The following is a 27,359-nucleotide window of genomic DNA, read 5'->3' as shown; positions in this document are numbered from 1 at the left end:
AAGGGTTGCTACAGCTGACCTGAAGGATGCTGCTAGGGTAAGTCTTCTGACAATCATGCATGTGGCCATGCACGCATAGTAGAATGAACAGGAGCAACACATCTCAAGTTACAGAGGTAAGTAACTGTTCTTTCTTTGTTTCTAAGGACCTAGGCTATTTTGAGCTCCGCTGCCCTTCAGGCTGATGTTTGATTGAAAGGCCACGCACTTGTGACACGGTCATAGGATGACAGCCGTTGTAAGTTGAACATTATTGGAGCCCATACTTGATCTTCCATGTGTTCTAGGGATCAGTCCTACACCTTTACTCTGAAACCTTCTGTTGTGTGATTGTGGCCATGGAATGATGCCAGCACGTAACAAAAGGAGTAATATAAAAAAATGTATTAACACTCAAAATGAGGCTGAGCTTGGAGGAGATTCATCATCTGTGTGGCCCTGTGTGCTGACTGCAATTGAGCTCTGATCAGGATGTCGCCCAGGAAGGTGGTCAGGTTAATTCTCAGCAATCTGAGTCTTGCAGTTACCTCCATCGGGGCCAATAGGAGCATTCAGCAACAATGATCAATATTTCTTGCCCTGATGATTCTAAGTTTAAGGTGGCACAGAGAACATGGCTGCTCAATCTGCTGAAGTCAAGAAGGCCTAACAGAGCGATGGCATAGTAAGAGACCAGGGCCTCCAGTGGGGTTTTGTAGTCTTCAACAATTTTTTGAGACTTTTAGGGTAAAAAATGGTTTTGATATCCTCCCCCCTCCCGCATTTCTGTAAAATAAAGACAAATCCTGAAAAATCTTTCTGAGGAAATGTTCTCACTCCTCTATCCAGAAGGGGAGAGATTTGTTTGTATCAGATTTTGTTTCATGGAGTTATTGGAACTGGATGATTTGATGAAAAGGCTGGGATGGAGATGGCCATTTGAGGGAGTAGCCATCCCTAGCCCACTATTTTCCTGACTGACTTCTCTGTGGAAAATCAGAAGCAATGGCAAATCCTGATTATGTTGAGATTTGTTGGAGATACTGGGGAGATTACCGATGCCTCATTATTTGGGCCACTTCTCACTAAGACACTAGGCCTGCATCCACACTGCACTGCCCTTTCGCAAGGGACATGCTAATAAGCAAGAGCAAAAATTCAAATAAGGCATGGATTTACATATCTACCACCTCATTTGCATGGTCATGCAATCTTGCTTCCAGAAGCAAAAACAGCTGTGTAGACAGGGTTCCCTTGGAAGAAAACCTCACTTCCAGAAGAACCCTTATTCCCCAAACATTTGAATTTTCACTCTCACTTGTTACCAAGCCGCTTCCAGAAGGGCAGTGCATTGTAGACGCAACTTAGACTATAAATTGTAATGTCCATTGTACCTAGAAGCCTCTCCAAAAGCAGCTTAGTTGGTAAGTCTGTCTTCTCCAACTGAAGGTGTCCCTTTTACAAACAAACCAAAAACTCCATGCGTAGGCGCTAAAAACATTCTGAATTCCGTACAATAGTACTGAGAAACAGTGGAAATCCTAGGTATGGGCAGATCTGGGTTTCTTACTCTAGTAATGAACATTTATAAGAGCTGTTCCTATATTTAAAATATACCTGAGGATAGAATCAGTAGATATAGTTCTAAAATAAATATCAATATTTGGTGATGTCATTTATTTAATGTGTTCTACTGTTCCTATTTAATATAAAAACTTCAAGTTCTAGCAGTCCTATCATCCTTGGTGGGTTTGGTATAAAAAACTTCTATATAGTGAATACCTCATCTCTATCAGAATTTCATGAGGAAAAGGACCATCCTCTGCCTGGATCATGGCAACTTGTCAAGTACAGCTGTATTGGGAAAAAGTGGCAGCTAACTGGCAGCTTTGCAGTTTTGAAAAAGTGAAATGAGCAGAGAGGAAAGGGTTTCTTCAGCTAAGGTTTTTGTGTGTGCGCGCGCACAAAGCCTTGGTAAAAGAAAATCAGCATCTTTTGCAGGAAAAAATAAGTAATCTAGGAGCTGCAAAGTGAGGGAAAACTTTGCACATTCTACAGCTTTTTTTTTTAAATGTTAAAACAAAGAATTGTCTTTTAGTTCCCACCAATATACCCAAGTCAAAATTAACCAATGGTAGCTGCCAAAGTGGACTACTACAGCTCAGTCCATATGTGAAAGTTGTGCTGAACTGTGATACAGCTTGGTTTAAAAAAATCATGTTTTACCAATCAACTTTAATATCCACTATCTGACTTATTTTGACTATGTAGATGTCACTTAATATATTGGAAAAAACAGCATCTGACAACTGGTTCAGGATACTCTTACTCATACCCTTTCCCATATTTTTGGTTTAACTTGTACGGTTCTGCTATACACTAACTACTTCACGGGGAACTTACAATGCGGACAGCTGGAGCTATGCAAGAAGTTTTTACCCGCTTTTGACAATTTGTCACCGCTGAGCTAGGGTTAGGCTACAGTAGCGTTTACAGCAGTGCAGCTTCATCTCTAAGCTTTTTAATATACCTGCTTTAAGCCAACAGGAAAAAGTTCTCCCATCAGCTTACCTGCTCCAGCCCATGCAAATGGCAGAAGCTGTGTCCATGGGAGAAACTCTCCTACTGACTGACATAAGCACCAGAATGATAGTGCTGTCAGTGTAACTCACATTGCTCAGAAGGGGACATAAGTTGTGATGCAGACATAGCCTCTCTTAGGCTGAAGACACTGCAGTTAGAATTAAGTTTTCTATGAGACTGTTAGCTTTTAAAAAGTTTTATTAAAAATTTCAACGGCAATAGATTATATATAGCTTTGTCTGAGTAATAAGACCTCTGTACAAACCTGTTCACTTACACTGTAATTGTGATCAGACCCCAAGTTTACTATTCATCTGTATCAACTAAGGAGTTAGAATAGGCATGGACTGACAAATACAGTAATCAGTCAAACAGTTCACATGATGCTTGTCTCTTTACACCAGATCTTCTCAAATGCCTTCAAATAAGGAATTTCACACTTAAGTTCAGGAATGTGTTTTCCCCCAAAGAGTTTAAATACAAACTATTTCTGGGTAGCAAGACTGCTTTAAAAACTAACAGCACAATAGCAGGTATTCATTACACTGTTATATTCATGATCTTTAATTGATTTAGATGTATTCATCTGAGCCCTACCAAAATTCCTATAAAATCTACATTTAAAACTCTTATAGAATCACTGCCAAAACAAATATAGTTAGATTTTCCTGGTACACAGAACAGTGTCTGAACCAGACTTTACCATTGTGGCAGTAGGACAGTATGAAATTTTGACAAGCGTCAAATTATGCAACAATAGTTAGCCAAATATTTTTTTGCTTCATAAGGCCACAAGAGGGGGCAAAAGGACTTCTCAACGACATCCAACAAAAGCCTCATTGTATTTGGACAGGGATTTCTTTTTCACAGAATTGTGCTGAGGGTCTTTTTTCTGCTTGAAAATTGGAGAATTCAAAAAACATGTATCCGTAAATGGATCACCTCTTCTGAGCTTGCTGTCAAAAATAATTTAGAAAAAAAAATTATTCTTGCACAGCTTTATGTATAAACAATGCAGTTTTCCACTAGAAAGTTATATTTAACAATCTTCACTTGAGCAATTCACTATTAAAATCAGACCTTCAAATTATTCTCTTACCAAAGTCTTTATTTCTATAATCAAATAAAATCCTAAATCCTAAAATGTACATTAAGAAATATTTTTGTATATTAAATTGGATAATAAATAAGATACTAACCCACTGAGAGTTGGTTCTTTGTAGTTCACATTAATAGTACATCTTCGTTTGTGGTTGGAATGCCCCGATTTTTCATCAGTACTAAAAAATGGATGCGAGATTCTACTTTTTGTATCAGAGGATGAAATGTTCGTGACATCACAGAGGTGAAGACGAGATGTCTGAAAAGCCTCAGGTTTCTCTGCTGAAATAATTTTTAAAAGAGACTTAGATTACTAAAATATTCCTTATTTTCTTATTTTATCATATACACTCATCCCTTGCTATACAAGCACAATTGGTTACCAACGTACTGTTTGTAGGCAGGAACTCGTAAGAGGGACACTAAATTCCTATTGAATCACATGTAAAAGTCCCTGATTAGTTCCTAGGGCTCCTAACTCAGGGAAGGAGTGGCACCAGCTGGTGCTGCTTTTGAAAGGTAAGTGAACCTTGGGTTGGGGAGGGTTAAACACTGGGGGCAGTTTGGGGCTGTGAGCGGGAGGGAGGATTAAAATCTGATGGCGAGTTGGGAGAAGTCCAGGGTGCCGCAGTTTGGGGCTGGCGGGGGTGGTCAGGCTGCAGGGCCGCGGGAGGTACAGGAGGCAGGGGGGTGTGGCTGCAGGATAGTAAGGGGGTCTGGCTGCTGTGGTTTCGGGCCATGGGGGCGGTCAGGGTCTGGCCGCAGAGGGGTGGAGGTCAGGCTGCAGTGCCATGGCGGGGGAGGTCGTCTGGCCGCAGGGGTTATAGGCAGCAGGATCGTCACGCTGCAGGGCCGCAGGAGGTTCAGGCAGCAGGAAGGGTCTGGCTGCGGGATCTCAGGCTGCGGGGCCGCGGGAGTTGGTGTCTGGCCACAGGGCCATGGGAGGGGTACAGACAGTGGGAGTCGGGGGGGGGGGGGGGAGGTTTCTGGCCACGGAGCTGGCAGGGTTGTCAGGCTGTGAGGCTGCTGAGGGTACAGGCGGCAGGGGGTTCAGGCTGTGGGGCTGGTAAGGGGGTCTGACTGCTGCGGCTTAGGGCTGCAGGGGTGTCAAGCGGTGGAGCGGGGTCTGGCCGCAGGGCTGGTTGGGGCATGAGGCTGCCACGGTTTGGGGCTGCGGAGCCAGCAGGGAGTCTGGCTACAGTGGGTTGGGGCTGCATCAAAAGCTTCCAACGGTCAGCTGAAGATACGTCCTGAGCTTTACTATACTTTTCTAGCACACAGATTAAAAGGTTCCAATGTTCTGTCACTGATGCACTCAGCATTGACAGGCAAAGGACTAAAGCTATCAGTGATTTAATGTTCAGCAGCTGTGTATATTGCTACAATAGAATGCTGTCTTTGACAAAATATGAAACACTAAAGAATTTCAAAAAGATTCCTTAAGAAAAAAAAGACAACCAAAAACTAAGATATGTCTGGAGTTTACTGTCTCCAGCCACCAAATACATGCAGGTAAATGGTCCCTAATAAGGCAAGCTCTATAGCCATTTATTTTTAAAAGCTTACTTTATTACCTTTATATTGATTAAACTAGAAATTTAACTTTGTAAATAAAAGCATACTTTAGCAGCTAATATTCTTACCATATCTCTAGAGAAATGCAATAACATCTTTGAATCCGTTAAATAGCCCCATGGTATAAGGCCAAAAGGGCCTTTACAGTCATCTAATCTGACCATCTGCATAACACATATCACAAGCCATTCAGTACTTTCCTTCATCGAGCCCCAACCTTTTGCTTGAGGCACACCATATCTTTTAAAAAGGTATCCAGTCTTGCTTTAAAGCCCATAAATGATAAAGGATCCACCATTATCACTAGACCACTACCAAATGCATGATCTAATTTGATACATTTTATTGCCTGTGGGTTTTAAAAATGTTCAATTTCACATGTTAACATTTGAAAGTTCACAGTGTTGTAACTGTGGGATTCCTGATCCAAAGGGGAGTCACAAAAGATGTAGAGCTTCTTGCAGCCATGGGAGATACCTGGAGGTGGTCATGATCTTCCCCAAGAGTGGCTGTGCAGGGGAAGATGATACCCTGTTCCTCCCCAGCTTGGCTATCAAATAGAACCCACTGAATGGTAGGCGCCTGTGACTGAGGGATCCCCAGTCCAACCCCTCTAATAGCCAGAATTTATGGGGAAGAGCTGATTTCACATTCTGTGACGTGTTTCTCACAGCCATGAACTTGGTAAGGCACTAATGATCACATGACCCTCGATAAAGTGTTCTAAATCAGTTATCCTATTACAAATACCACCCTGATTTCTAGTTTGGATTTGCCTAGCTTCAGCTTCCAACCCATAAGGCTCTTGTTATGCTTTCTTCTAGATTCAAGAACTACCTATCTGAAACTTCTCTTCCTCCAAGCAGGTACTTGTAGACCATGAACAAGTCACTTCATATGCCTGCTCTTCCTGCACATTCCAACATCACAGTAGCCTTCTTAACTACAGCACTGCACTGGACACTCATGTTCTTTTTGGCTATCCACATGGTCCTTAAATGCTTATCAGAATCACTGAAACCACATCTTAGAATTCCTTTCATAGCTTTGACCCACAGTCTTTGTTCCTAGATGAAGTACATTGCATTTGAGATTATTACCACAAGTTCAAGAGAGCCCACCTTCTCAGACAACTGACTTATCACCACTCTTATTTGCCACTCCACCAACCTGTGTATTATCTTCACATTTTATCAGCAATGATCTTATTCTTTCAGATCATATATAGACATTAGAGGACAGCAGGCGAACTGCTGTGAAAAATCTATTACCAATACTCCCTTTGGATGACGATTTACTAGTCATAATTAAATTTTGAGATCTAGCAGTTAACCATTTTGTATTTCATTTAATATAGACTGATTTTACATAGTTCTAATTTTTAATCAGAAGTCTAAAAGGGCTACATCAAATGGTTTACCTATGTTATGTATAAGTCAATTATATGAAAGATACCTTCATCAATAAGCTTGTAAACTTATTGAAAATATCAACTTTGTTTTATGGAAAACAGGTACATTATTTAGGTTACCACTCTTTACTCACTGCATTCATACCAGTCTTCCATGACTTTGCCCAGAATCAGTGTCAGTCTAACCTACCCAGGTCATCCCATTTACTTTTTAAATATGGACACATTTGCTTATTTTCAGTCTTCTAGAATGTCCCCTGTAAGCAAATATTTGTTAAAAATCAACTTCAGAGAATCCATAAATTCAGTTTGATCTCCTATAACCACTGAAGTTGATCATACAGCATTAAACTACAGGTTGAGACTCTCTCATCTGGCATCATCCCTCATCCAGCAGGACCATGGGTGTTGCTGGACCAGCAATCACCTGCTGGCAGCCTGCTCTGGGAACCCAGTTGGAGTTGGGGAGCATAGCCTCATTGCATAGAGCCAGCCCTGCCAGCAGCTCTTCAGGTTAAGGGACCCCCGGTGGGCAGAGGGAGCCAACAGCCCCAGGCAGGGAGCCGGCTGTGGCATGGAAATTGCTGTCAGGCACACAGCCCCAGCCAGGCCAAGGGAGTCCTACGCCCCCCACGGTGGGGAGCTGGCTGGGGTGCAGAAACCCTGCCAGCAGCTGCAGAAAGCCCAGCCAGGGCTGGGGAGGCCCTGCCAGCAGCCCCACAGCCACAGGGACCCAGCTGGGGTGGCACAGAGCTGGCTTGGAGCCCCCACACGCCTTGCAGCAGGGAGCTGGGAGGCCCCCCTCAGCATCCTCCATCATGGGGACCCTGGCCTGGGGAGCCCCACAGCTGCAGCAAGTCAGCTGGGACATGGAGTCCCACCAGCAGCCCCACAATTGTGGGGACTCAAGTTCGGTAAGGGGACACCATCAGCCCTGCGGAGGAGCCCTGCAGGAGTGCCCCCCCAGGCATCCTGGGAGCCTGATTCCCCCTTGTCCAGCACCAGGCAGATCCCCAAGGTGCCAGACAAGGGAGGTATAGTATGTACTATACTGTACTAACTGAAGTGAAGGTGCTCAAAAGCATAACCTTTGGAACAACAGGGATTTTTGTTGCCCATTACCTAACACAAAGGGGCCCTTTTCAGTGACTAGAGTTTATAGGTGCTACAAGAGACATGAACTAGGCAGAGATGGCAAGCAGCAAGTAACAAACTAAAAAGCCCCAAACAAAATTACCTTTAGCGAAATTGCAATGTGTATTTCCAGAGGAAGAATTCTCATCTACTTTTGGTACTGCATCCATAGCACATAGTAAAGAATGTGATTTTACTTCATTTACTTTCATCACAGTGCTTGACTGACTGTTGATTTTCCTGGTCATTGCAGTACTATCCACTGGAGTATTTTGAACAGTGCCTGCAATTTTAAACGGACTTTTAGAAGAACCACTGGGTTGTGCACTTTATCCATTTTTATATGGAACATATGACAGTGCACATATCCCCCTCTAGAAGTAAAGACTGTAAAGGATTATACCTGATTTATGCATAAAATTAGAGTACAATTTTTCATGCATTTAGATTAACTATAAGAAGAAATGCAATGAGTAACAGGGGACTGTAAACCGGCTAGCCGTTTTTTTAAAAAAAGGTTTCAGCTACTACACGCTATTCTGGAATCCACCTGCCAACTTAAGCTTGACAATACTGTCAAAGTCAAAGAAAAAAAAATAAATGCCCAAAAACATTCTTAGTGTGAATGATGGTGGCTTAGTTCAGCTTTTTCTGAATTTCAAGCCACCTACACAACCTCTAAAAACAAGAAAATGCAAAGTTAAGGTAAAATGCCACCCCAAAATGTAACTTGAAGTATCCCAACAAGCCAAGAACACACATCCTTTGTATCCTCCTTTGTTCCCACTCCAGCCCAAGATCAACCTCTTAATCCTCTTGCCTACCATCTATTCCTTTAGCCACACCCACACTACTCATGATCCATCATTCCTTTTCTTCCTATGCCGCTCCACCTCCCCTTCAACATGTTCTCACTTCTGCAATCCACATATTCCCTAGATTTGTTCCAGAAAAGTTATGAAAATCTGGAAATGTTGTTATGAGCACTTCATATTAGAGGAGCTGTGTCTCAAGAATCTCTTCACCAAGCAACCCTACCAATGCTTTTCTCTGATCATGCTCAGTTTCAGCTCAGGATGATTACAGTATCCTAACTGCATAATGTAATCTTTCATCTGACCTCAGTTTAATTCCTTAACAATACTTCTACAATAAAAGATCATAGTCCACATGTGGATTTTAGAGCATTTTAAAATAATCAAACTTGAAATATTGGTTCCATGGCAAAATCTCCAGCACGAGCCCCTGCAGAATGAGGCAGTTAGCAAGGAATATATACAACCCTCATTCTCTAAAATTTGGCAACACTAGGGCTCAAACCATCAGTGTTTGGATATTATAGGTGAGGTTCAGGTGATCGCAGCATGTCTCCCTGAACTATTCAGTTACTGTTGATAGCTAGAATTGACATATCTGCAATTGACTGCAAGGTCTGTCCTCCCTGAGGAAGATCGACAGGAGCATTTCTTCTGTTGACCTCCCTTACTCCTCACAAGAGCAGAAGTGCATAGGTTCAACTGCGGACGCCAGAGAGATCACTTCTCTACGTCTTTACCAGATGCACAAAATCAAACTCCAGGAGATTGACACTTCGATCTGGTAAGTGTAGACATACCCTCTGACAAGAGTCTGCATGGACATTTTGTGATTGGTGGTAAAGGTTTAGTCTTCCAGCACATGCATGTTTCATTCTTTTTGGTTTGAGCTAAATCACACACCAACCCAGAATTCCTAGGTTAAGTTGGAATAGCTTTAGTGTAACCCACCCAAAGGAACAGTGAATGCCACACGTTAATGGAGATAAATCCTAGGTGTCTAGACTAAGTCTGGATTAGAGCCATAGTTTGAGGAGCCCTGTGTGCATGCAAAAAAACATCAAAATCAGGGTGATTTTATGGAGGGGCTTGTACCTTAGGAACATCTTGCTCAAATTTGAAGTCATTTGGATCACCCACATCAAACAGAGCAAATATCTAAAGCATGCAAGTAATCAAGTGGATTTTAGTAGTTTAAACACAAAACATTCAGATTAAAGTGAAACCAAAGCTATGGCTCTGCTGTGACTGAAAGATACTGAAATCACATTATAGTAAAGAAAGTATAGGTGTTTTTTTAAATGCTAATGGCATCCTGATTGCCGAGCACATTATAGCACCCGTTTGTTACTTTACTTGTGGATTTATCCTTTTGGTTTCCTGACTTACCTCATGCCCCAGACATTTAATCTGGGGAGAATTAAGTGGCAACAAGAAAAGCATTACCCCAATTTAAAAGAAAAATTAAGGAAGTGCACCTTAAAACTACAACTTATCCCATGGGAGAAATACCGATGTTTACAAAAATGCATCATGTGAAATTTCAATAACTGAATAGTTTTAAATGCTTTAAAAAGTTACCATGTTTAAGTGTCTAAAACAGCAATAAACCACTATTAAATAGGAAATAAAATTGCAATATGCTTTCTAAAAATGTTACTTACTGATAGACTTTTCATTTGATGCAGTATTCTTACTCTCCTCTTCATTACTGGTCTTCTGTTGCTGGGAAACCACATATCTTTGAGCTCGTGGCCTTGTCTGCATCGGACTGCTATCATTTTTGCACTGTGAACTCTTCCCCTGTTTTGATTTACTCCTGTACGGCACATACAGGCTATCATCTAAATTCTCCTCTGAATCACTTGCTTCACTGCTGAGCATATCGAATTCAGACGTATCCTTTCTTTCATCCATGTCACGGTCACAACCATTCACCTTGTTTTGTCGGAAAGGTGTGATATGGACATTCTCCTCAAACTGAAAATCATAAGCTTTATTGGAGCCAACTGATAAATCCAATTTTGCTTTGGAAGTTTGTTCAGCTTGGCTCTTCTCTCTTTTTGATCTTACTCTAGCAGTCTTTTTACTTCCTTCCAATTTTTCTTTCTGTGCCTTTTCTCTTCTTGTTTGAGAGTCTTCTCCACTTTTAAGCTGAATTTGTTTAAGTTTAGGTTTTGTAATTGAGCAGTTCAATTCAGTCAATATATCTGTCTGGTCCAGCATTGGTTCTGTATTGATCTTGTTTCCACTCAGCTGAGAATGATTTGGTTCCATGTTACCTTTCTCTAGACTGCCCTTAAGTCTAGTTTCTTCCTGTTTAAAAAATTCTGTGGTCAAATCAGCCCTTTCTGAATGGTCGAGATTACGCACATGAATTTTCATGTTTGAGCAGCGGCGCCTGGTAGACACAGTTTTTGGTAAGATAATACCAACTTGCCTATCTTCTTCATCTAAAGGAAAATTTTCCAGGTTGGCTTCTAGGCTGTCCAGATGAAAATCAGATCTTTGTCCTTCAGAATTAAGCGGATGACAATACATGTCAAATTAAAAGTTTTTACTTTGTTGACAATATCAGGCTTTTAACAAAGATGACCAATCTTAAAATTTTTTGCATGACTCATGACATAAGGCCAACCAAAGTAATCCGTTGAACACAACCTCAAATAAGTAATTCATAACTCGCTTTGGATTTACTGAGATTTTCTCCAAGACAAAACTAATTTTTCTTCATGTGCTTGGATGAAGTAAATAGTTCACACTCAGTACTTTGCCTCCTAAGGAGTTACACAACAGCTCAAGCTCATATGTCAGGTCAGTGTTTTTTTAGATGTTTGCGTATGTGCTCCCCCAGTTGCCCTGCCCCCTCACACACTGAAGCCCCACACTTCCTAGTCCTCCCTTCCAGCAGTTTTGGAGGAGGTGCGAATCACCTGATTTGCATGTTGTCCCTACTCCTCCCTCTCCCAGCATTCCAGCTCTGGGAGGAGTGGAGACAAATCAGGTAATTCACCCACTCCAAAAGCCTAGGATGGGAGTGGGCAAAGCAGGGCTCTCAGTACCCCAGTGTGGCAGAGATGTATGGCAGGGGGTGGTGGGGTGGGAGGAAAGCGGACAGAGGAGTTGCAAGGCCACAGGTGGAACCCAAATGGGCCAGGGACTGCTGTGGCCCACTGCAGTGAAGGAGGGCCACTCATATGACGCACCCAGTATTCCTGGTTGCCTATCCCCAGCATACGCCAATGAATAAACCCTTAGCTTGTATGCCTGGTTAGTTTTCTTTCAAATCATTCAGTAGGTAGTTAATCAGAATAACTCAGTTGTTTAAGAGATGCTGCCTTCAGATACCCCCTTCGTTTAAAAGAATAGTTCTTTTCTCCATTAACCCTCATTTTGAGGCCTTTTTCACTAGTTAGCACTCAGTTATTCCATTAGAACATCTCTGATGCTATAAACTTTCCAGGAATGAGAATTTTGTGCATATGGAATCTTGAAAGAAGGGAAAACACTGTGTTATTCTGCATCTCTCACGTGTTACAAGATGATCACTGAACCTCAGATTGGTGGCCTTTCATTTTTCTGGCGATATTATACCTGCAGTTTAAAGTTTCTTGGTGTTCCTTTTGAGTATATTTTTCAATCAAATGTTTGAAAACTGAGCAGAGTTCAGCCAACCACAAACTGACTGGAAAACATTCAATGCATCATAGTTAGAGGTCCAAGGACATAGCCACTCCTTCTGGACTAGTTTGCTTCACAGTTTAAAATTCAGTCCCTGATGGTATGAGCTGAAAAAACCTTTTATGGCTAGAGGGTTCTGCATTTCTCTTGCTAGGAAGTTAAACACTGGAAATCAGAATCCTACACTGAAAGTATTTAAAGTAGTTGCTTGCCTTCTTATCCTTGGAAAATATGATGCATTTGTGTAGTTTTAGTCCAATATATGTTTTTGTGACAGAAAGAAAGCTCTAGTTAAGAACTAATACAAAAGTGTTATAATGCTTGTTACAGCATGTTGGGGAAGACCTCCCCCTTGCCCCCTCACCCCCGCAAGGCACATGCTCTAAATTGGGACAGTCACCATCTCAGAAAGGACTTTTTTTTAAAGTAACTTGAAAAAAAATCCTTTCATAATTTATCACATTTTATTGTCTAGTTGCAGGAATTTTAAAATATTGATCAGTCACCTGAAAACTAATGATCTTACTTTATTTAAAATTGCCATATAGAACCTGAGCAGCTTACCAGTTTAACATTACCAAATCAGCTGTATGATCAGACTCTCTTCAATGGTCAGAATTTCCCAAGAGAAAATCAAAAGCAGGAAAAAAGATGTTTATGATGGTTTAATGATTCACCTTCAAAAGCCTTAATTAGGTTTTGGAAGTTTTACTTTACTACTTCAGTTTTAGAAGAAAGAACCATTGTTTAAATCTAGGTTTAGTTACCTGCATTTGTTGTCATTTTCTTAATGGAAGTGGTATTTTCAAATGCCTGCCAGGAATCTGACATAGAATAAGATGCACTGTTTGTGTCAGTATTATTCTCTATTTCACTTCCAATCGTTATACCTTCTGTGCTAGTATCTGCAACACATGCATGTGACTGAAGTCCCCTAAGAACAGAAGTTGGAGTTTATTAATCATACATTTAAGATAATCAATTTGATCCGTCTCTTAAAGCAGCTTGATCCCCTTAATTCCTACTACAAAGATATCTGTAATAATCTGAAAAGTATTTCCCACAACAATTCTGTATGAAACAGCACACTCTTGGGAAGGAAGTCTGCTTTTGTATTTAAAATTAAACTCTTACACATTCTTTAACTTGAGGTTTAAGTTAATTTCTACCACTGTATTCTACAAGCAAAATGAGAATTTATCTACTTATAAAAGGGATCAGTTTCTGACAATGACCAACACCGGTACAATTTACCTTTAGAAAAGTTTCTGGAAGAGTGGTGACTAGAGTTCAAGTGCTAACTTCATAATAGGTATAGGACTGTGGACAACCTCACTGAAGTATCTATTTGTAAAGATTTCTGATTGCTCTTGAAAAATCTAACTGCTGCATCTTTACACAGCTATGTCTGTTGAACAGTTTCTTAAATTTAAACTTTTGGTGCGCGGTGAGGGAGGAATAAACGAGATCTGTTTAAATATAATAAAGAGGTAATTATGAACTGCTCTACCAGTAGTACATTATATTGCTATTTAGGGATTGAGGTGGAGTTTCTGAGCTCATGTCATGACCAGGAACTACAGATACTGAATGAATTTAGAAGCAGTACTGTCCTTCTCCAAAGAGCTAAGTGCTAAGCAGAGAAAACACTTCCAGGCATTCCAAGAGTAGTTTTCCTCTGACCTGCATTTTTGGGTGTGCAAATGGGAAAATCTGGGGAAGAGAGTTTTTGGAAAGAATAATGTATGAGCATCCACAGACCCCAACTTGAAAGTCACATTTTTATTGGCCAAACAATAAATAAAACTCCAAAAGCCAAGATTTTGCTTCAGAAAGAGTTAATGGCAATGTGTAAATAAATTTTGTCAAACATCACTGCTTATCATTGTATCATGAGCAAACACAAGGATGATTATTAAGCTACTATAGTAGGCTTTAGAAAGATAAATAATGCATAAAAAAAAAAACACTTACGGAGAACTAGCTGTTCTTAAAAAACTGGAGCCATCATCTTCAAGAACTGCGGGGCACATCTTGTTCTGTAGACAGAACAAATCTTGCTATGATGAAGTGGTAATATATACATTGTTATGAAACTATCAGAGTCACAAGTTAAAGGGACACCATGATCTTGAGAAATACCATTTCTGCCAGAAATATTTGTACATAGTTATGTTACACATTACTATAATTGATAGAAATGAGCATAGAATTTTCAAGTTTGTTCGCTTTGCACATTTGACAGCTTCTTGTGGATGGTTAGTTTCACTGTTCCTCTCATTGAAAAAACCTCAGACTTCAGACAGGGAAGCCTCTATTTGTTGTTAGACCTTAGAAATAATTCAGGATATGTGATTTAAAAGACACTGAATATCAAAAATAATTCTGAAAAATTATGTTGGTGCTCATTTAAGACTTTGTTCTTTACTTTTTGGTTACAAATTCAGTTTAATACTGTGCCATGCTTTACAAACCGCTTTCGTTAAAGTGTGTTATACAAGTTGTCAGCCTGGAACTGTATATTTTTAAACAATAATTTGTTAAATGGTATTTTAATAATTAAATAAAAAGAACAAATTATGACTCATTTCAAAGCTTTTCCTTCCAGCTTTTGGACAACAGGAAAGCTACAAATATGATGAGCAAAAAGTTGATACTAGATTTTTAAAAACACTGTGTACGTTTAGATGTTTGTAGAGGGAAAGCGATGAAGAATGTCATAAAAAAGAAGCGAGACTGTCAAAAAATGTGAATGCGGAGAGGCAAGTTTTCAAAGTAGAAAAAAGACAGCCCAAAGGAGAAAAAAAATAGCATGCATGTCATTTGTCCCTATATATTTTTTCTGAAACTGGAAATCAGATAAAGTAACTCTGCATGCACACATAAACCCAAGTTTTGTAGCATAGTTACAGTATCTCACTTGGAAAATTTAGCTGAAAGTGTAAAATTTACCTAACAGGAGTAAATTTTCTGAGAATGAAGATTTAGAAAAATCTCAGATCCAAAGGGATGTACAGTATCCCTCCAGATACCAATTACAAAAATGTCATACTGAAAACGTGAGAGTAAGATATTGACTGCGGTATTCTATTGTAATAGTTGTAGTTCTATAAACTTGTAAAAAATAGTCAGATTGCTACTATATTTAACAGTTTATTCTCTTGGGCAAAATGACAAGTATTTGGCAAAATGTCTCTTAAAATGGGCTAAAGCGAGGAATACACTGAATATATCGTAAGTTATGCATATAACAGTGTTAAATAATTGCATATCTGTATTTACTGTACTCCCATAACATCTTATCCTCTAACTTTCCTTTTGCAAAGCATTTTGAGATGTACACATGAAAAGTGTTGATAAAGAGTTAAGTATTATTCTGTTTATAGGTGCTATGTTCTGTCTCGTGTACATTACTCTGTAAGCACCACAGGGCAATGACTCTCTAGCTTATCTATCTAAAAGCCTCCTGTGAGTGTTGAATAATAAGGGGTGGGATTTTTCTAAGTGACTTCCATCGCACTGAATGCTAATAGGACTTATGCTAAGTCACTTTTGAAAATCCCCTCTCCAAGAACCAAAAATCCACTACAATTCACAAAAAACACATGCAAATCTAAGAAAAATACAGGATGGACTTACAAGATCAGTGGAACACAAATCCTGAGCTGGACCAAGAAGATCAGCTGTACTAAGTAAGTTTTGAGCAACTTTAGAGATAATCTTGTTCAAGACTGACAGTCTGGTCTAATGGAAACAGAGAGACAGCAATGTTAGTCTGTATTCTATCACAACAAAAAAGCAGTCCAGTAGCACTTTAAAGGCTAACAAAATGATTTCTTAATCTTTAAAGTGCTACTGGACTGCTTTTTTGTTTTGGTCTAATGGAAGGAGAAGAGCAAACAATTTTATTGTAATACTATTCAAAATATGCCACATAGCATTCTCATTCACACTATTAAGTTACTACTCTCTTTTTTTAAGTGCCAAGTGCACACTATGCTTTACAAAGAAAAGAGAAAATAACTAAACAGCAGGGAACCAGTTTTAACTTGCAGAAGAAAAGTAAAAAGGTACCAAAAACTGGAATTAGAACTTAAAGTTGTTTCAATTAAATATTTTTTTCCAAAAACTCATTTTTTCATGAAAATAAAATTAGTTTAACAAAATTAGGGTTTTCAGTGAAAACTTGAAAATCCACCCAGAAATCAAACATTTACATCAGCAAGAAAAATGTCCTCATTTTTTCTATTGATGCTTGCGCTAAGATGAGTAAAAAAGACTTTTATAAATAGGTAAGACGTTCAATAGTATTAAAAAGGGCAGGGGGAAAACAGAAAAGGATGAGGAATATAAAATTAAAAATTCAGCTGAAATGCTGAATGTCTTTTAAATGTATGTTACACAGAAAAGTAAAGATATTTAGACTGCTAGGAAATACAGTAGACTCTTGATTTACGCAAGGGTTACATTCCCATGTACTCTCACACACCCCGAATTTCATGTAAGTCAGGAGCAGCTTTTCCACCCAGCGGAACCCTTGTTCTGCAGCCAGGGAAGCAGTAGGAGCACCCAGAGCTCCTTTTGAAAGTTAAGTCCTGGGGTTCGGGGGGTGGGGCAGCTGGGGAGGGCTATGCCTGGTGGTGGGCTGGGGCCATGGGAGAGCGGGTAGGGGGTTAAGCCTGGGGTGGGTTAGGGCTGCAGGGGGAGGGTTGAACCAGAGCCGAGAGTGCCCATGGTTGCCACTTCCCCAGAGGCCTGGTGCAGCCGGGAGGAGCCACCCCAGCTCCTCCCTCGCGTGGGGGCCTGAGCTGGAGCTGTGCACAGGTGGTGAGTGGACCTGGGGGTGGCTGAGCCAGTGTCGTATGGACACTGAGTTGCACTTAACTCACAATGCAAGTTAGGCACAACTTGAAATTGCGCATTTTGAGGGTTTATTGTACCTGACACCTTTATAAAATTACTGTGGGCTGAAAGTGAATGTATGGTTTGGGAGAAATGAGAACAATGAAAAAAAATCCAGCATGCTTTGGAACAATTTTTTTTTAAATTTCCACAAACCCAAAATTATTTCAAAATAAATCACTGTAGAAATTCTGATACGTATGGTGATTCTGAAACACAACATATAGCCTGGGACCCCAGTCTACCACCTGAAATTGACATGATTTTTATCATTTTCACCTCACTGGTAAAACTGACAGCTTTAGCCAATGTCTCTCAGGTTCTGCTTCTCTTGACAGCCCTACCATAAACTCCAGGATTTCTAGGTTCCTGGGCCAGTTAGAGAATCTGGAAGTGGTGGGGTTGCCAGGCTAGAACAGTCCATATGCTACAGCAGTCCCAAAGCCAAGGATCCTGGAAGTCAGTCCCAGGACTTCCAGGCTCATCACACTGAAATCCTGCCATGGCAAACTGCCCTATAGCTTTGGATCCAGGAAACCTGAGGCACCCAGCTGTGGGGCAGCTCACATAAGCTGCATCTACACTATCCCCTTCTTTCAGAAGGGGCATGGTAATGAGCAAGGTGGGAAGATGCTAATGAGGTGGTCATGAATATGCAGCACCTAATTAGCATAATAGTGGCTTCGGTGATTCGAAAGTGCCGCCTTTGAATCACGCGCCGCCCGTGTAGATACCCCTTTCAAAAGGATCCTCCAGTCTTCGAAAGCCCCTTATTCCTAAAACCAAATAGGAATATGGGGCTTTTGAAGACTGGGGGGTCCTTTCGAAAGGCCTCCCGTCTACATGGGCAGCATGCAATTCAAAAGTGGGACTTTTGAGTTGCTGCACCTGCCATTATGCTAATGAGGTGCTACATATTCATGACAGCACCTCATTAGCATCTTCCCACCTTGCTCATTAACATGCCCCTTCTGAAAGGGGGAAGCTAGTCCAGACATAGCCATGGTGAGACTGCCTAGGAAGTTGTTAGGTCCACAGCCTTTGGCCACTCTGGAGCTATGGACCCTCTAGAAACCCCAGGCAAGTCCACATGGCAGCACCACTGCAGATCTTAAAAGATAGGTATCACAGGATCCCGCTATAATGGATCCAGCTGGAACTTTGCCTGTAACTGGATGAATATTCACTGAACCTGTACGATATTTATAAAACTTTTTGTATACAAGGAATGGGTGTTTTCCAATTGAACTGTTATGGCATAAGTTTTCCAACACACCCTAACAACAATGGCTAAGGATACAATTCATATCATGGAGGGTACCAATTCCTTTTGTATGGATGACTTCTTTAGCCTCAGTTCCTGCTACAGCCATTAGCAACTGTGGCTGCAGCTGTCAACCCCTCTTCCCCAGGTTATTTTTAGTAAAAGCCACAGACTTCCATGAATTTTTGTCTAATGCCTACACCCTGTCCATGACTTTTCTTAAAATAACTTACAAAATCTTAACTTTAACAATAATATTTAATAACTCGTCCAAATTGAGTGAAATGTGTAACAGCTCATGGATTGAAAGCTGGGCTGGGCTGCTATACTCACCCCCTCCCGTTGGAAGTGGCATGGTAATGAGGCAATCTGAAGCAGGCTAATGAGGCATTAACATGCATATTCATGCCTCATTAGCATAATAGCAGCTGAGCAAATTTCAAAAGTGCAGACTTCAAATTGCAGATTGACAGTGTAGATGAAGGCAGCTTTCAAATAAGCACCCCACTTCCACATTCCCTTACTCCCACAAAACTAAAGCACAGCAAGGGAATGTCAAAGTCGGGGGCTTATTTGGAAGCTGCGCACATCCACACTGTCAATCTGCAATTCAAAGTCTGCACTTAGACTTTCACGTGACTGTTATTATGCTAATGAGGCTCTGAATATGCACATTAGTGCTTCATTACTATGCCACCTCTGATGGGAGGAGAGAGTGTAGACATAGCCTAAGTCATAAACGGGTGGTGTTAATGTATCAAAGTGTGGAAAGAGAGGAGAGAAATATCCCGAGGACATTACTTTTAATCAGAGTTGCAGGGTGCTAAACACATCTGAAAGTCAGACCATTTATATAAGTGCTAAACAAGGATTTAGAAACCTAATTTCAGGCATCTATATGTTTTAAACTCCTGACCTTAGTTTTTGAAACCCTTTCACACGTGTAAATAATTTGGAGCCAGACTCTAATAAATGACTTAGGCTGTGTTTAGACTGCTGAGAATTGTCGGCAAAAGATACACACATTGTACACCGCATTTGCGTACCTCTTGCTGATAGCTGTATTGAGTGAAGCTTTCCTGACATTTGGCCCATCCACATGGGGACAAATGTCAGGAAAACTCCCTCTGCCAAGACATCCCTTCTTCCTCGTGGAACAAGGAAGACAGGGATATCAACAGAACGCTCCTGACGCGGCAACTTCTGCTGAGACCCCTCTGGTCTCCTGATAGAAGCCTGCAGCTTAGAGACAGCCTCAGTGTGGTTCCAACACATTTTACCTGAAGCTCTTCACAGTGGGTACAATTCAGCTCTAAGGCCATTTCTACACTGGCACAAATCTTTGAAATTGAAGTGGCCATTAGCATGGCTATTTCAAAGATTTGTGCCAGTGTACAGACAGCCTAGGTGTTGCATTTAATTTCTACACATACATGATTTATTTTCAGCTTTTCTAATTAAAACTGATGTACCAATTGTTATTTAACTTTGACTGAAACTGATATAGATTTGAGATATACTTGTGCGATAACAGAATATATTTAAGTTAATCACTGATTTAGCTCATGATATTGAAAAGCACTATTTCTGGCTCCAACAAAAAGTTTTGTAAAATACATATGAAAGAGGAAAGAAATTTTCACAACAAAGTTTTAACCTGGGCAGCACTATTAAGCTGGGAAAAAAAGTAGGAAAAGAAGGGTTCAAAGCTTTACCAGTAAGTCCTTCATTACTGAAAATTCCCTGTTAGAGTTGACTGAACAGTTGCTTTTGAGAGTTGATGAGCACTCTTGATTTCAGCTACATTTGTGGTTGCTGAATGCCTCTCAGAATCAGTCCTAAAAACGTTATGGTCAATCACTGGGGACTTTTTAATTCACTCTTTCAAAGATGTAGGCATATGCTTAGCTGCATCCATTTTAAGTTGCCTAGTGATATAAATGGGGCTATTCAGTCCCTAAATCTTTGCACGAAAAGCCTTTCAAAGTTCAATCTATTTCTTTCTAGAATGGAAAGATGCCATGTCAATGCAAATACCTCAATCGGTTCTTTTGCTTGCTGAGAGTTAAGTTTTCTTTGTAGAACAAACATCTGAAACTTCAGAAACTGATACTCTTTCTTTAAATGCAAAATGATATCTTGGGCTTCTTTCAGTTTGTTTTTTTCCTCTTGCAAAGCCAGAGCTAGTGCTCGATTGTTTGTTTGGAAGCTTTTCAGTTGTGCAGAACTATTGGCTGTAAGAAAATAAACAATACTTAGAAGTGATAAAAAACAAACTTACGGAAAAATTGTGAAAACAAAATAGTAAAACATCTTACTTGCTATTCTGCATTTTGTATTCAAGACCTGACTTGTTTTACCCAACTTTGCCCATTTTTGATTTCTTTTCTCTTTCATTCGTTCCTTTATATCATCCAGGCTGTCCTTAAAGGGCCTCTTCAAGCATTTTTCTCCACCCATCTTCTAAGAAAACATAAATGCAAACAAATTATTAAAATACTTTGGAATACATACTTGCAAGTAGTCATTTATATGACCTCCTGCATTATGAAAAATATCCATTCTAGCTGAATCAGTTTTTACAAAGGAGTGCAGATAATACTCAGACACACAGCAATATTTTAAAGTTATGAAATTTATCACGGTTATTAAGATCAAACTATAGTTAGCTGACTGTAGATGGTTGAAAAACAGTGGCTTATAGCATCACTATTTGCTGCTACCCCCTGAAAATGTTATGCCTACTATTGCTATGAACAATGCCTGAGAGAAATAGGGAAGAGACTAGAGAGAGGTTTTGTTGTTGTGTTTGTTTTGACTTTTTGCATTTGACCGTCAGCTTTACTGTTTTGCTGGTGCTCAGTTACTTTATTCATGAACTGCTGTGGGGGATATCAAGAGTACAGCTGTCTGAATAGCTGTTGTTTCAGTTAACTGACAGTTCAGAAGAATAGAAAAAAGTTTGGTTATAATCACTTTAAACTTTCAAAATTGTTAGTAAATTGACAAAACCACTTCCTGACTGCACAAAACAGTTTAGTCAACCTGAAACATTTTGGTTATGAGCATTTTAAAGGGTTAGATTCACAATGCAGGAGGAGGACGTAGCAGTGAGGACTAGAATAATCACTGAGCCAGAGTATGACAATAGCCTTGTGGTTAGAATGCTCAGCTCAAAGTTGTGAGACTGACATTCACATCACTACTTTGTATCAGGCAGAAGGGGAAACAAACCTTGGTCTCCCACCTACTAAATGAATTTCCCTAAACACAGGGTTAAAAGTGATAGGACAACACAGCATTTCCTCCTTTGGCTGTTTTGTGGATGTCCTTTTGGTATTTTAAACCCTCCCCATGCCAATAAAGTTACTGGGATTCCAAACTATTAATATCAAATTAATGGACAGTTCTGAGGCAACTGAAACAGCATTTTTCATCAAATAAACTATTTGTTCAAAAAGCCTAGCCTAGGTAAATTATATCTATACATCAATTAAACACTGACAGCTGCATCCAGGTCAGCTAAATTAAGGCTTTTGGGATAAGGCAATAAGCCCCAAACTGTGGTGACTCAGAGTAACATTCAAGCATTTAGGTATGTGGACATGGCAGGGCCCCACCCAATCCTCAAGCCTTTCTCTGCCTCCTCCTCCAGCTCCACTCCTAACCTCTGGCTGTGGGCTCAGACTATATCACTGCTGCTCCACCCATGTCCAAACCTCATTCTCCAGCCCATGGCCTGGCTTCACTCCCAGCCCCAGCACCGGAACACAGTGTAAGAAGTGTAGAGACCATTAAGCTAAAGGGGTGGTCTCTAACCTTCTTAAGCACAAGATCATGTTCTGAATTTAAATGCAGTCCAGGATATACCTCAAACACAAATACCATAGCCCATTCTTCCTCTCAGAGGCCCTGCATTGCTCATTCTATCTCCCTCCTTCCTCCACCCCCTTGAATCAGGCTGGAGCCAGGGGTTGGTACGGCAGGTGGATGGAGACTTGGGTTTTAGATCAAGGGGTTCAGAGTATGGAACAGGTCCCAGGGTGAGCCTGGAGCAGGAGGTTGTGGGGCAGGAAGCAGGGTCTAGGAGTTTGGGTGCAGGAGGGACACAGGGCTGAGGCAAGGAGTTAGAATGAAGGCAGCAGCTAAGGGCTGGGACCCCTGGCTAGGCACTGCTTACCTCAGAAGGCTCCTGAAAGGTGGTAGAGCAAGGTTAAAGCAGGCTCAACCCCACACTGACCTGTGCCACTCCCAAAAGTGGATGGCATGTCCAGCAGTGGCTCTACATACTCCCTGGTAGGTGCCATCCCCATACTTCCCATGGGCCACGGTTCCCCATTCTGGACCAATGAGAGCTCCAGATGCCTGCAAGGAAGGGCAGCCCGTGGAGACCTCCTTGCCCCACCACCCACAGGGGCTGCAGGGGCATGCCAGCCAGAAGCAGTGAAGGGCCATGACCAGAGGGAGTCTGCCTTAGCCCCACAGGCTGCTTCCAGTCCTGCAACACAAACTCCTTGATTTGGTTGGAGAAGCCTCTGAGATTCAGCCAATTTCAGAAGACAAGCCAGTGGTCCACATATGAATAGAAAAAAAAAATTGAAGAGAATGGACTTTGTGCACCAGTACTGAGGGAATGTGCAGATGTGCAAAACCAGTGGAAATAAAAATAAAATACCTAGACAATGTATTATTTTTATAATCACCATAAGAATAACTATTCCAGCCATATTTTAGAACTCAGTACAACTATTAAAACATAAGAAATAAAAATTATAAAATGCAGACTAGTCATAAACCTGAAACAACACACTTTGAAAGAAGTAACAACAACAACCAGTTGGGTTGGGAGGGGAGGCTGAAAGGATGTTTGTGTGAGTGATAGAGATACACTGGTGCGAGAGGACAACAAAGAGCTCCTTCAAGTATGCTGAACATTGTCCAACATAGGAGCAACTGCAGCAACCTCACTCCATACCCGGTCCTGTCATGGCCCCCATCTCTTTGACGATGAGGTACAAGGGCTGGGGGAAGGAAACACAGTAGTGCCCTCTTTTGCCTCACATACCCTTCACAGCAAGCCAGACGCTCTGGGAGTGGAGGGAGAGGGGCAACTCCAAGGCAGAGGGCAGGAGAAGTAAGGGATGAGGGGAGGGGCAGCTGAAGTGCTGGCATTTGATAACCTCCTACACAACCCAATCAGGATCATCTGAAAGAAGCTCCAGGATCTACTAATCTACTGGATGGGGACTACTAGGCTAAGGGGCTATTTAATTGCATTGTAAATGTTTGCGGTACCCTAGACATAGGTATATATTAAAAAAGAGCCCACTGGCTGTCAGCCTCAGAGCCAGAGTTTATGACTTTGGCTCAAGTTATGGCACTAAAATAGCGTAGAGCAGTGTTTTTCAAACATTTTGAGACCACAGAACACCAAACAGTCATTCTTTATGCAGAAACCTCTGAAAATGTTCTTTAAATAAAGAAAAAATTGTTGTCAGACCACCCCGCCCCAAAAAAAGCATAACATACAACAAAACCAAAATGAAGTAATTTAATCAGGTATCTTAAAGTTGCAACACTGTATCTAGTTTTAACAACAGAAAAAAATATACTATCAGTATTTGATATCAAGTGTCAGATGCTCATGGCACACCTGTGAGTTTTCACAGAACTCCAGTGTTCTGTGAAATATAATTTGAGAAACCCTGGCGTAGACAGTCTTGCTTGGCCTCTGAAACCCAGCAAGGAGAGCAGGTCTGAACCAAAGCTATTTACGCTGCTGTTTTAGTGCTGGAGAGCAAGCCCTAGCCTTTAGACCTGGACTCGGAGACTTGCTACTGTGGCAGGAGGGTGTTTTTTCAAATGTATTGCTGTTTCTGCAGTGTAGATGTACCCTACCACAGGGTTAAACCTGAAAAAAGCACCACAGACTGTGTGCACAGAAAGGCTGGGTACCGTTATTATTAGGGGGGCAGACAATTGGTGGTGGTCCTGGGAGAGAGAAGGAAAACCTTTAACTTTACCAGTGACAGAGTGTAATCAGAAGATTGATTTCTTCATAGATTAGTCAATTACATAGCATTGACAGAAATGAGAGAGCTACAGGCAGCGGAGAGACCAGAGGAGGAGGAGCTATCAGATCTAACAGACTCAGAAAGTCTCACTGAGGCAGATACCACCTAAGTGAAAAGCTCCAAGAACTAAAAGTTTCTTCATGGGAGAAATAAAGGGTGGGAAGAAGCCAATAGGCTGAGGTCTTTATCTTTCATCTTTACACAGGGGATTGTTTGTCCCATTGTTTCAGTAGGTAAAAATCTTTCTATGAATTTATCAGATGTGGTTAATTTTCTCTACAGGCTATACCCAGTAAAGCCTGTCTGGGGGACCCAGGCTCGGTGTCTGCAAGCCCACAGTTGAGTGCCCACAATGCAGCAGACACCGAGGTTCGCAGATGCTGGTTCTGGCTCTTACACCCACGCCAGCGCGCCCATCCTGCACGACATAGTCCTAACCGCAACTTGAGCCGAGCCGAGCCGAGGCGCCGAAGGACGGGGCTTAGATGGAGCCCGTGAGGGTGCTAAGTCCTCGCCAGTGGGAAGGGGCTCGGACCAGCCAGAACCAGGCTCAGCGGCCCAGCACATCTCAGCGCGTCCCGGAGGCAGCTGGGGCAGAGGCCAAAAGGTCCCGGGCCCGTAGCGCCGCGCGCGGAGCCGGCCTGTCCCCGCAGCGCCTGACACGCGCAGCCACCTCGCCTCCCGCACAGGCCGATGCGGCCCGGGCAGAGAGCCGCGGCCCGCCCGTGGGGTTACAGAAGGCGACACGCCGGATCCCCGCGCGGCAGCTCTACTGACCCCCGACCCGCACTGGTGTAGCGGCAACCGCCGCCGCGTGTCGCTCACCCTCTTGCGCGCGCTCTGTTTATCTCCGAACCTGAACGCGACGGCCTCGGACCGTTAGTACCGGACCGGCCTCCTTACCGGCTTCCGCCCAGTTCGAAATTACCCGCTTCCTCCGCCCATTGGCTGCCCGTCCCCCGACGAGCTTGCGTCACGTCACTGCGCGAGCCAGCGCGGCGAACGTGACAATGTTGCTGTTATCATCCGGGTCCTTTTGATCCGCTGCGTTGCTTCTTGTTGCTCCTCCCCACTCCGAAGAACGGCCTCCCGGGGGTCCAGCGTGCGCAGGCGCCGATGGGGCTCGGTCGGCTCGTGACTTGTGCCAAGACCCGTTTCTCGTTCGAGTAACCTCTGCCTGCTCCCTGCCGAGTGGTCCTCTCTGCCCCGCACCTGCTCCATTGCCCCTTCTTTCTCCACAGCCTCCCTGCACTGTCCATATCAGTGCGCAGCCAGGTCCTACACACCCCGGTAGGGCTCCCCTGTGTGCCTGGCCTGTGCGTTCACACACCCTGCAGGTCCTCCCTCCCTTCCTGCCTGCATATGTTCACACACCATTACCCTGGCTTACACTCCCACCCCACCTTTCTGCTCTTCTCTGAGCACAGGTACCCTCCAGATCGTTCTGCCCTGTCTGCACCTTCAGACACCCTCTAGTTCTGTATGGGAGGGGTAGCCATCGTGTTAGTCTGGATCTGTAACGGCAACAAAGGGTCCTGTGGCACCTTATAGACTAACAGAAGAGTTTTGAGCATGAGCTTTCGTGGGCACAGACTCACTTCATCAGATGCTGACCTTGGAAATCTGCAGGGCCAGGTATAAATAAGCCAGAGCAAGGGTGGGGATAACAAGTGTCAAAGTTTGACTCAGACTCACAATTTATCAGACCACTCTGTTTTATTAGCAAAGCCGCTCTGCTAATACATTTAGAAGTGAGCCCCCTGAGTGGGGCTTGTGTCTCTTAATTTATACAGTTGTTTTTGGAGAACAAGTTACAGAGAAGTTACAGACAAAAGAAGAAAAGATTTTAGTCACCACCCTTCGAGATCCCTGAGACCAGTCACGTATCTTCAATTACCTGCCACCCTTAACAATCTCCTTTAACAGCTTCCAGTTAACTTAACTAATTGCCCTTCACACCTTCCATTCTGATGCCTGCTTCTTAGACGTGCTGGCTCCATCTTAATTGCTTCTCCATTCAAAAGCTAACTGTCCCTACGTGTGCTCCTTCAGATACTTTGTAACATGTTTTGGCATGCCCTCTCATATACAATGTATCCAGCATGTCCCCTTATACAACGTTATACTTATACAATGTTATACTTATACAATGTTATACTTCCACACAAGGTTAGCTCAGTCAGCAAGGGTGAGGCTTACTACCAGTACTTGATCTGGAGGTGTGAACACGAAGGGAGGGGAAGCTGCTTCTGTATTTAGCCAGCCATTCGCAATCTTTGTTTAAGCCAGAGCTGAGGGTGCTGAATTTGCAGATGAATTGTAGCTCAGAAATTTCTCTTTGGAGTCTGGTCCTGAAATTTCTTTGCTGTAGGATAGCTGCTTTTAAGTCTGCTGCTGTGTGGCCTGGGAGATTGAAGTGCTCTCCTACGGGTTTTTGTATATTGCCATTTCTGATATCTGATTTGTGTGCGTTTATTCTTTTATGTAGAGACTGTCCAGTTTGTCCAATGTATATAGCAGAGGGGCATTGCTGGCACATGATGGCATAAATTATATTGGTAGCTGTGCAGCTGAATGAACCCACGATTGTGTGGCTGATCTGGTTAGGTCCTGTAATGGTGTTGCTGGTGTAGATACATGGGCAGAGCTGGCAACGAGGTTTGTTGCATGGATGGGTCCCTGAGTTAGAGTGACTGTGGTGCAGTGTATAGTTGCTGGTTAGGATTTGCTTCAGGTTGGCAGGTTGTCTGTGGGCAAGGACTGGTCTGCCTCCCAAGGCCTGTGAAAGTGGGGGATCATTGTGCAGGATGGGTTGTAAATCCCTGATGATGCGCTGTAGA

At 42.2% G+C, this 27,359-nt stretch overlaps 1 protein-coding gene across 1 annotated transcript; it reads right to left on the bottom strand.

The window, feature by feature from the left end:
- Positions 1-3,012: 3,012 nt before the first annotated feature.
- On the bottom strand, positions 3,013-25,436 carry SGO1 (shugoshin 1). The gene is made up of 10 exons (XM_074986133.1): positions 25,423-25,436; positions 20,764-20,905; positions 20,483-20,679; positions 15,919-16,023; positions 14,254-14,318; positions 13,047-13,213; positions 10,263-11,111; positions 7,887-8,066; positions 3,762-3,945; positions 3,013-3,518 (listed from the first exon to the last, which is right to left on the bottom strand). The coding sequence occupies exons 2-10, from the start codon at positions 20,903-20,905 to the stop codon at positions 3,377-3,379; spliced, it is 2,031 nt and encodes a 676-aa protein (XP_074842234.1). The 5' UTR covers positions 25,423-25,436; the 3' UTR covers positions 3,013-3,376.
- Positions 25,437-27,359: the final 1,923 nt, after the last annotated feature.

The sequence above is a fragment of the Carettochelys insculpta genome, chromosome 2, assembly GCF_033958435.1.
Source record: "Carettochelys insculpta isolate YL-2023 chromosome 2, ASM3395843v1, whole genome shotgun sequence".
Classification (NCBI taxonomy): Eukaryota; Metazoa; Chordata; order Testudines; family Carettochelyidae; genus Carettochelys; species Carettochelys insculpta.
This window is presented reverse-complemented; position numbering and strand designations above follow the sequence as displayed.

Excerpts from the sequence above, each read along its gene's own strand:
- SGO1 (XM_074986133.1), bottom strand. The coding sequence starts at position 20,905 with ATGGGTGGAGAAAAATGCTTGAAGAGGCCCTTTAAGGACAGCCTGGAT. Across the intron at positions 8,067-10,262 it reads ATCAAATGAAAAGTCTATCA|GCACTGTTCAAAATACTCCA; the intron begins GTAAGTAACATT and ends TTAAAATTGCAG. Across the intron at positions 3,946-7,886 it reads ACATTGCAATTTCGCTAAAG|CAGAGAAACCTGAGGCTTTT; the intron begins GTAATTTTGTTT and ends AAATTATTTCAG.